This window comes from Cephus cinctus, unplaced genomic scaffold, assembly GCF_000341935.2.
Source record: "Cephus cinctus unplaced genomic scaffold, Ccin1 Ccin1_scaffold0123, whole genome shotgun sequence".
Classification (NCBI taxonomy): Eukaryota; Metazoa; Arthropoda; class Insecta; order Hymenoptera; family Cephidae; genus Cephus; species Cephus cinctus.
Window position 1 is genome coordinate 2,321,033 of NW_014332857.1, and position 10,573 is coordinate 2,331,605.

The 10,573-nt window shown below is 46.2% G+C and overlaps 1 protein-coding gene across 2 annotated transcripts in view; it reads left to right on the top strand.

Annotated features, from left to right (window-relative positions):
• LOC107275136 (acetylcholine receptor subunit alpha-like 1) overlaps window positions 1–10,573 on the top strand; it is a 68,906-nt gene that overhangs the window by 21,860 nt on the left and 36,473 nt on the right. For both annotated transcript variants that reach the window (XM_025079838.1, XM_015754969.2), the window contains one exon: window positions 8,486–8,761. In XM_025079838.1, the coding sequence (XP_024935606.1) occupies window positions 8,504–8,761 (258 nt within the window). In that variant the 5' untranslated portion in view covers window positions 8,486–8,503. The remainder of the gene's footprint in view (window positions 1–8,485; window positions 8,762–10,573) is intronic.

Here is a 10,573-nt window from a genome sequence, read left to right on the forward strand (position 1 = left end):
TCCTATATGGTAGATATATTATTTCACATAATAAATATATATATTGTATATATATAATATTGTACTATAAATTGACTATCTTGTTATCCGAGTGGAATAAGCGAACCAGCTGGGTATCATGAAATGACGATTTAGGGTATAGAGGGAAAGGTTCAAGGGATTGATATGGGCTCGATGGGGTGGTCCGAAGGTGTCTAGGATGAAAATGTATAAAACGGTCGAGGAGTGAGCGCCTAAGACACCAACGAGTTCAGACGGATGTGGGAACGGTGAGAATTCGCCGGCTGGTTCTCATTCGCCGCATGAAAACCATCCCTGCGAAGATGCCCGTATTGGGTAGCCAAGGAAGTAAAAAGGAAACGGGCAAAATCCCACTGAGCCGGCCCTAACTCTCGTAGGTCCCGTACGAAATAAGCCGCATGAAGGACCGTTCCGAGTACGAACAATCGGTCCAGCCACTAAATCACAGCGCACCTTACAGGTTTCACGCCTAGGGGCGGGAATGGGTTATCAATCTTGAGAACGTCATTCTAGCACTTCTTGCTGTTGGAAAATAAATTGTGCGTACATACGTAAGGTAAGGGGAGCGATGATATTAATAACGTTTTATCACTTTTGATAAGGTATCGATCGATCGCGATAAAGACCCTTTCTGGATATGAGACTTTTGCAAATTCATAAATCCCTCTCACTCTTACGCACGTTAGCGCCCATAAGGCTGTCTCTCTCGTACTCACGGTCGGTATAGGAAACTTGAAAATTTTAAGGCCCCGGCCTTCTCTGTTCGATCGGCCTCGCTCGAACTATACGAAAGGTGCATTCCGTGTCTATTTTACGGGCTGCCTATCTCTGTCTTTCTGTTACGCGCATGGATATGCATCGCTCTGTCTCCCTTCCACTCACTGACCGTATGGGAAACTCGAAAAATCCCACCTAAGACCCGATCAAACGTATCTACGAAGGTGTTTAGTGGGGCTTATCCTTTTATTCGGGTCTGCTGGTTCTGTCCTTCTCTTACGCGTGTACGACTACGAGTCTATCTCACTCGCACTCACGGCCGGTATAGGAAACTCGAAAAATCCCCCCCCAAAAAATCCCTAGATTCTCTTTTTGGTGAGATCGAAATCAGATGTTCCTCGACCGTCTTCCATCGGGGTGTTTATAAATTGGCAATTTCATGACGAACGTGTCTAGAGATCGCTGGAGGTCCTGCGGATCGAAAGAAAATGGCGTGTGGCCGTTCAGCCGTATATAAGAACGTTACTAGAAGGCCCGGCTGGATCCTAGAGACAATTTTCCCCGAAACACGTAACTTCTTGGCTCTTTCAGTACTAAATGGCTCCGCTACGTGAGGGACCTACCGACAAAGCTTTTTCCACCATTCTGGCCATCCCTATTCGCTCGTACCAACCATCCTCCGTAACCTATAGGTATCGCGTGGCAGCCGCCTGTGTCTACTGCGCTACCGTCGAAGATCACAACCCTACAAATTGCCGGCAATCCCGTATCTGGCTGGTCCCACCTTTACCGACCTTCCAGCTAAAACTCCTGACTCGCTTTCGGTTAATTCCCCGATACACTGGGAATCTCCAGGAAGTCTGCCACTCCACCTCCGCAGCATCCCTCCTCACCCTGACGTTTCTCCAAGTGCTGGCTGGCTTGTTCGCAACTGGCGTTTGCTTCATCCCCCTATATAGATATAGCTGAACATTATAACACCCGAGTTCTTAGCTATACCCAAAATCTCCCTTAGAACATTTAGTTTGACTAGGGATTCGTGTGGGAACTTCACTTTTCGCAAAGAGTACAGCTATCGACATTCCTAACATCCCTGGATCGGTGCGACCGGATGCTGCGTCCTTTTCGGCTGGAAATTCTCATTCGACCCATTCGTATACTGCATACCCAAAATATTTCAGTAGGGATATTTTTTATTTTGAATTTCTGAACTGGTCACCCGCCACGTACTCGTGCAGGATTCTCCTTTTAATCCCGACTACTCGTTGCGCTGGACCGCTGCGACTTTATTCACACCCTTGTATCACAATCTACTACCTACAACCCCTCTTTACTTTACCCTCTTCTCGCCCTATTGATATCTCTCTTTTTATCAGTACTCCTGTTATCGTATGCAAGGGCGTGTCTGCCGCGCTTTTATTTCATGGGAATTGGAGGACTTTTCAGGACACCCTGTATACAGAATACGGAAAATCGCCGTTGAAGGGGATTTTTCGATGGGTAATCCTATAAGGGTCACTTTTTCTCTTTTTCCCTTTTTTTTAATTTTCTTTGTCTACCTCCTTTAATGCTGCCTCGTCAACCCTCCTCGCACTGTCTCCTCTCAGTTCATTACGAACTTTACTAATTAACGATTCAATTAGTAGCTCCGTTACGTTTCTCTCCTGCTTTTTCGTAAATACATTCAACTTCAATCGACGCGCTTCGTCTGCTGTTGGTACTCCCTACGAATGATGCCGTTGCCTATGTAGGTTAGCTGGGTAGGTCGGTATAGGTGTACGGGATCTAGGGACTTTTTACGACCGGAATCACTAGAAATTGGTGATGAGACCGCAGAGTAGCGCTGGCGTCGTTCCTATGGTCGGAAGAGGATTGGGAGCCAACCACCGATTCACGATGATTGGGGCACCGCGGTCAGGCTAACAAACTGCCGATAAAAAAAGAAAAAGAAATGTGCGAGAACTAGCTGTATCGAAGCGTAGCAAGAGAGAGAGAGAGAGAGAGAGAGAGAGAGAGAGAGAGAGAGAGAGAGGGGAAAAGAGAAAGAGAAACTGAGAGAGTATCGGGGGTTCAGAGTTTGAGGGTGGGTAAGAGGAAGGGTGGCAATGGGGATGGGGAGCTTTCAGGACTTGGGGCGGGAGGGGGGTGGTTTATCGATAGGTTGAGCACGTACCTCTCGAAAGCGTCTGCGGTGCCTGCCGATAATAATAATAGCCCGGTAATAATGATAACAGTGTCTCTACCATCCCCATTCTAACCAACCCCCTCAGCCCTATACCGACCGACCCCCCGTCTCTTTAGTACCGTTAAATAGTTCTAAGCTGCATCATAACCCGGGAGTATAGGCTTTACATTCTTGACTGCCTACATTTGCCAGTAACACAAAGACCCTTGGATCTTGGAGCTTCCCCTAGGAGATTTCTACGAATTTCTAGGGATTTCCCTCAGCGTCAATAGGAGCTTTATCCTCGTCTGTAGTAACCGAGAAGCTATATTCAAGTCTCGGATTTAAATCTATTTTACATTGAGAATTTTTCACTACGTTCTTTCATCTAGTTCCTTTCCCACCGGTTCCTTCGTCCCCGGCACTTTACAACCTAGGGAATTAAAATTCTCACTCGGCTCTTCGCGCAGATACAAGTTATCCTGTTACATATTTCAAAGTGTCTATCCTTTGCGCGGCTGGTAATAAAAAGGTCTTGAAATAAATTCCCTAGTTATTTCTAGGGAATCTTCGAGGGCCACGGCCCCAGGGACATTTACATGCCAGAGGCACTGGAAGAGCCGTGTGCCGGTACTGGGACGGCCGGAAGTGGGGCTCGGTCGGTTCGTGCAAAGTCAGAGGAAACCCCGCCTGACGTAACACTGAGATTGGCGCGAAAAAGCTCGCCTCGCGATCGTCAAAGCTGCCATAATTAACTCTAGCCAGAGGGCTCCGGGGTCCTCGATTTATATGCATGCGGGATAACACCGGTGGATATTTAGCAAGTGTTGAGACTCATCCACCCTTGTCCCTCTTGTTCTCCTCGTCCTCTATACGGAGTCAGATCTTCACCCTTGTGTGCCCATATACGTATATATACACGTGTGCTGCCCCTTCGAAGATACTCCACCTAACGAAAAGTGGTGCCAACGTAATTTCCATGACCTGCCGATCGTTACTGTACCTTTATCTACTGTTGATTATACATATATATTTATATATGCATATATCAACACGCAGAAACGTAGGCAACGTGGGTTTGTGAAATTTGCTACAAAAAATTCCCTAGGAATGGGACTGTGTCAAAGGGTTCCCCTATCCTCGTCCTTTACGAAAATCTCATAGCATTCGCTGCATCTAGATTTACACCGGTGGCTTTCAAGTTCCTTTCACGGGCGGCCATTAGTTTCACGGATGAAAAAAACTGCGTGTCATTAAGCCTCCACGTTAATTGGGTTAATGAAGCGATGTACTTCGCCGAGTCAAATGACACCAGTCGTTATTCAAGCATTCTGGTACACTGCCTCGGCCCGCCTTCGTCCCTTATCTGACCTACGTATTAATCCCTAGCGCCCCAGACGTCTCGTGTATTCTTATTAAACCGTTGTCAGCGAAATTCCCTAGATTCCAGGAGCGAAGATCAATCTTAGTTAACGTATCCAAGAAACACGTACAACGTCCATGCATTGGCTACTGAACATAGCCGGGGGATTCCCTAGGTGAATTCAAGTTGAACAAAAAAAATCACCAGGTCAATACCAACCGCGGTACTCGATTACATCCGTAGTTCCTTACTCGAATGCGAAATGACGTTCTGGTAGGTTCGCGCTGATATATCTAGGGGAAACGGAATAAACACGTGGTAAAGGTTAGGTTGGCTTGAATTAACTACAGAGTCGTCTTGGAGATAGAGATGGTAAGGGTGTGGGCTGGTCTAGGGTCCCTAGCTTTTCGGAATGCATAGGAGAAGATTGAAGGAGGTAGAAAGAAAGAAAGAAAAAAAAGTAACTAGAAAAGGAAACACGTAGGGTATACCGAGGTCGGCGCTTCTAGAAGGATCTAGCGGGTTAACAACTGTACACGCGGGTTAGGTTGGGCTCCTCTAGATTCTTACGGAAAGTAAAGGTAACGTATTGATTATATTGATCACGCGTGGACGAAGCTTTAGGAACCATTCGTATTGTAATGCCGATCCAGCTCGACTTCAAATGGTTTATCCATATGGAACGTAACCTCAGTTCCTCGCCTACGTCTTTCCACGACCTTACTCATACTCTCATCCTCCGACGCCATATTGGATCCGATCCCATAGATCAGCCGGGATTGGTTGCCATTGTGTCCTTCCTTCGTTCCACTTTGCATTTCAATGGACCACTGCACGCCCAGTATTATTAAATTACCTGCCGTTGGCAGGACTGCTGTAGGTACGCGTGCTGTGCTGCTTTTACCGACCAGCCACTTTTTCCCTCCCTCTCTCTCTCTCTCTCCCCCCCTCTTTCTCTCTCTCTCTCTCTCTCTCTCTCTCTCACACACTGCCCTGCACCCTTTTCCAAAACTCATTTAAACGACCCTTTCACCAATTTTCACTAGCTTCGAAGTACTCGTCCCTTGTTATCTTTATCTTTGTTTTTTTTTTTTTCATCCCGAGCCTAGCAGAACTGGGTTTTTCTCATTCTTCATTATCCTTCGATCTTACGGCTGTATCGCGTAGACAAAGACAAAAGTAACTATAGGAACCCTGCGATCGTTCTTGCGAAAGGTATAAAAAAAATTCAAGAGATACAAGAACAGAGCGCGCAATCGTACGCGGATTTATTTTTACGCTGGATACTTGCCAATTCAACGGTAAGAAAATATACGCGCCTTTATAATTTCCTTCGGTACTATCTCTCTCCGGGGAGAGTTACGCAGTCCATGCGGAACGGCAGTGAAAGAGGCCGAGGTATATAGGGGAAAGGCTGACGTCTGTTCGTACCATATCCATTCCTTCGTCCTGCCTCTTTTATCTACATTTCTACGAGTGTCTTTGCCACGGGCAACGTCCATTGGTTATTATTCCGTTCTGTTAATCCATTTGAATTTTTTTAATGCGCTTGATAAAAAATCCCTGTTGCCATCACTGTTGTCGGCAGTCCCTTTCCCCCTATACTGTCTGCGTCACCACCCCTACTCTGCTAACCGCTAACTCGAGGGCTCTCACTTCTCTACAGCCATCCGTCCTACCACCCTCTTCCCACCCTCTTTTCGGATACCCATTCCCAGTTAACCATTTCCCCCATTCTACACTTTACGCCTTTCAATGTCATTTTCATGGATATTCCGCGTTCCGATTCACGCGGTCCGTTTCGAGGGTTCCCTGTTGTCCGGTACAACACGTATTTGGGCGAGTACTGATATTAAAGGGCGATTCGAGTGGCGCTATGTCTATCGATAAAATTATACGCGATGTACAGGTTTATTCAAAATTAACACGCTAATACCTTGAGAGCTGTATACCTTGAGTCATAGATGTAAGGGTTAATTTGAACGACTCTGTAAGTATAATTAATTAATATTTATAAGTAGGAGAGACGCGTCGTGGAGAAATAACGAAAATTTGTATGGATAAATCGAAGAGGGCTGGTCGGAAAGGGGTAGTAAAAATATTTAGTTAGGGGTTGCGATGACTTTTTTTTTTGGTGAAAAGTGATTTCAGGGAACTGCTGTCCGTAAGTACGTATCAGTAATCGACAGTGGATAAAAATTGGCATTATTATTTTTTTCCCTTCTTAACCAACCCTCCGTTTCCTCCCTTCAGCCCTTATTCGGGGATTTCGGCAGATGGTTGAAACGGAATTGGGGTGGGACGTGTCATCAGTGCCTAATTGTTTCCTGGTGTCATCCTACTGGTGGGTATCGAAAGACATCCCTTGGACGGGATGGCCTTGGGTAGGGGATGAAACGGACAACCTCGTGAACTCTCGGCATCTCTTGCTCTGTATCCCTGGGAATTGGACGCAGCCCCTAAGGATTGATGGATGTGGCGGTCACGGCTCATTATCGGATCTATTATACCCAGTTCCTGGGGATCGAACTACTGCTTGACAAACTACACGATTGGGCTCTGTCCTCTATCACTTAAGTAAATGGAGCTGCCCGCGTGACGTGCATCGTGAATTTCGGTAGCCATTTCGAAAATTAATTTTTTTTTTATATTGCTCAAGTACAATATTTGTTCTGTCGCTCCACAGGTAAAACTATACAGTGACTGACGAATTTTCGAATTAATTTTTTTTAGGGGATGATTTTTCGTACGGGCATACGGCCGGGTATTTCGGTGCCGTGGACGTCGTCATATTTGAATTTAGCCAGGGACCCATTGCGTGGGTGGATATAACGCTGTTAGATCGGCGAGGGTGCGTCGAGCAAGGGGGATGATGATACCACCCCGTTTAAGGAAGCGGAACGATATCCGAATCCCCCGTAATTAGCTTCTCTGGGACAAAGACGCTCGGATAAGGTTGGGTCTGGTCTTGATAATGACCACGGGGATGTCTTATCTCAGCGAAAGCACCCTCCCACCCCTTCATCCTCCCTCGAACGATAAGGGTTGGCTGCTGCTCACGGATCCAAGGTTATCTTGGCACGGGGCCATTTTTCATCCCTTAATACGGAAAAATAGTCCATTAACCAGGCCAACGATGGACGACAGGGTCAATTCTGATAAAGCTATATCCTTCCCTCCCTGGACATTTTCTCGAACCCCCCTTAAAGCTACACCATATGGGACACTCGTATAATGACGATGGCGAGCCTTGATTCTTTTTTTTTTTTTTTTTCGTAATCTTCCGAAATTCAGTATCGTCCCCTATTTTTTTTTTTTTCTAACGCTCAATATTCCATAGGCAGGATCAATACGCGCCGCCGAATTTCTTTAATATCGCCAGACTCGACGTTACGTTCAAACCTCTGGCGCCCGAGGAGCCTATGGCTTCCGTGACGTCACCATCTTAAAATCGAGCTTTTACCGATATGCGACGGTTCTCGTGTTATTTTCGTATTGCGTCAATTTTCTTTTTTCTTGCCCTTTATTTTTCTAGCTCACTGCTAATTGTTTACGTATTTCAATATCTTAGAATTTTGTATCCTTATGGCATTTTATCGCGAAATTAATAGTGGAGTTGGGAAGAAATAATAATTATAATTTATATGTATATAAGGAAATTCATAATTTATTTGATCAGTGATATCTTAACCCCCCTTTCACCCCTTGCGTCATCATCGTCGTAACACACGCTGAATTCCTATACTTTTATGTTAAGTCTTCAACCCACCGGTTCCTACCAGACCCGCTGCTGTCCCCTGCAGAAAGGGTAGGTGTTCTCCGGAGTAGCCGTAGAACGCGATTACCCAGAAATCACCTCCAAAACGGCAAACTATTTCAACCTCAAATTCTGTTCCGAGAGGCCCCTTTCGCGTTTGATTTGCTCGCGTCGAAATTTCCAAGATTTATGCTCCTTCCGGAAGCTCATTATTGCATTATTTCACCTGAAAGGAGAGCGATCATTTTCCTTTTTCCTTTTGCCTCTCCTCGAATAACAGGAGCCGCGTTCCTTTTTACTTTATTCACCGTCTACGTGTAGTAGAATATTTTTTTCGATCAATACATAACACACCATGTAATACATCGTAATACCTAATACAATGTACAGTGTGACGCTGTTCAATGTATAATTATATTTAATTTCAATGATTCGATGATAATAATAATTATTATGCTTACAGGGGTGGACAAGGCGTACGATGCTTAGGGATGCTCGTAGGGACGACGGCTGGAAAGGCTGGTGGCGATGGTGGTCTCGGTTAGGCGGATTATTGGCGATGGCGACGGCCATTTCCTGCCTGGTCGGACCGTTTCCGGGTGCCTCGGCCAATCCGGAAGCGAAACGGCTCTACGACGACCTCCTCTCGAACTACAACCGGCTCATCCGGCCCGTCGGAAATAACAGCGATCGGCTCACGGTCAAGATGGGACTGCGTCTCTCGCAGCTTATCGACGTTGTGAGTGCACCTTTACATTGGCTACAATATATACATAGATGTATATCAGGCCTAAACGTTTCCATAAGCGTAAATCATTTCTACTGGGCATATAAGGGGGAGACCTAAAACCCCCATTGCGCGTAAACTGGAATCAGCCGGATATAGAAGATCTAGGGAATTCCTAGGGAAATTGCTTTTCGGAAAAAACAGTTTTGGCGTACATATGTATACAGATATAGAAAACAGCATAGGGCCGTAAACGTACATAAAGTACAGTATATCAGAATAGATTGCCTTAGCCGTATGTGTACATATGGGTACGTGTGTGGGGTGGGGCTAGAGTTTGGAAAGGGCTAGGAAGCGCAAACACATCCGGACGTAGAAAATGTGAACAATCAACCCCAAAATAATTTCTGGCGCTCAGGTCGAGCTGCGTTTCCGAGGTATATCGTTGCTCGATCAGTAGAGGAGGGGGATGCTGGATGGGGTGCCGTAAGGGTGGGAAGGAGGGGAGGGGGCGTTGTAACGCTTGTAGAATGTTTCTTAAGGGGGATGGATTGGCTCCGTAGTAAAGATGACGGGGTGAAGGAGAGAGAATGGGAAACGAAGGAAAATGCCGAGGAAACAGCAGGGGGAGGGGCGGAGGGGGGGGAAGGGAGGTAGGAGCCGTTTAACTTTGGCAAAAGTTCCGACGTTTTGGTACCAGTCGAGACGGTTCCAGGAGGGTTGGTTTCGAGGGTTGTTGGACTGAGGGTGTACACTGCTGGGGGAGAGAGAGAGAGAGAGAAAAGTCTGTATACTCTCTCCCCCAGGAGTCGGTACCGTCGGAGAGGTTGACAAGGAGTATCGATTATTTTACACTACGTCTTGGACGTGGCTTTCTTCTTTCGCCGTTAAATATTTTCTTGGTCTCTTTGTCCCTCGTGTTCTCTCTCATCTCTTCTGGACCATTTTTCGTCGAGACTCTCGAGTCTCGGGTTACCCCTACTTATCTTCACGAGTAAGCTTCAAAGTCCTTCTTATAATTTGACCGCGCTTAATCGGCTCGGCACTTTGGTCTGTTCTACCGGGTAATCCGAATAACCGGAAATATTGTTACACGGCGTTCGAGAAGCCCGGGAAATTTGAAACGAGCCCGAAACAACGCCCTCGAACCATTATCGTTGAAGAACGAAGCTTTGGACCGTGGGCTAAGGTGACGTAATTGGAGGACTTAGAGTGGGCGATGTAAATAAGAAGGGAGGAAACAGAAATACGGGTCCCGTGGGCTTATTTATTCGGTTGCTTATTTATTTTACGTCATCTTCCTTTTTCTCTCTTTTAATTTCTTCCCAAAGTCATACGAACTTTTCGTCTCGTACACGTGCGCCCGGGTCTTGGATTAAACAACCCTTGTATACGGTCCCCGTTCCTTTGGCCCTGGCGCTTATTTCTTCTTTTTTTCTTCTTTCTCCTCTCCTTTCCTTTTCCTCGGGATATTTATTTATTTGCTCTCCGCTTCGCTCGTGCGGTTAACCACATCCCCCTTGACATGGCACTCTGATTATTATTTACTGGCTAAACCCATCCCCTGTTAACCGTCATCCTTTTCAACCCCTAGTCCACGCTGGTTTCGCGTACGAGTGCGTCGTCGTTTTTTTTTCTTATATTTTTTCCTCTTTCTTTTTTCACCCTCTCCCATCCCCTTCCTCCTTCTTCTTTTCTCTTTCCTTCTCGTCCTTCCTCTTCTCTCGGGGGGTGAATTCGTTGCTCCTAAAAGTACTTGTCATGTGGGTCAAGGATCGTTTTGAAAATCCACCTCCGTCCCCTCCCCCCCCCCCCCCCCCCCCC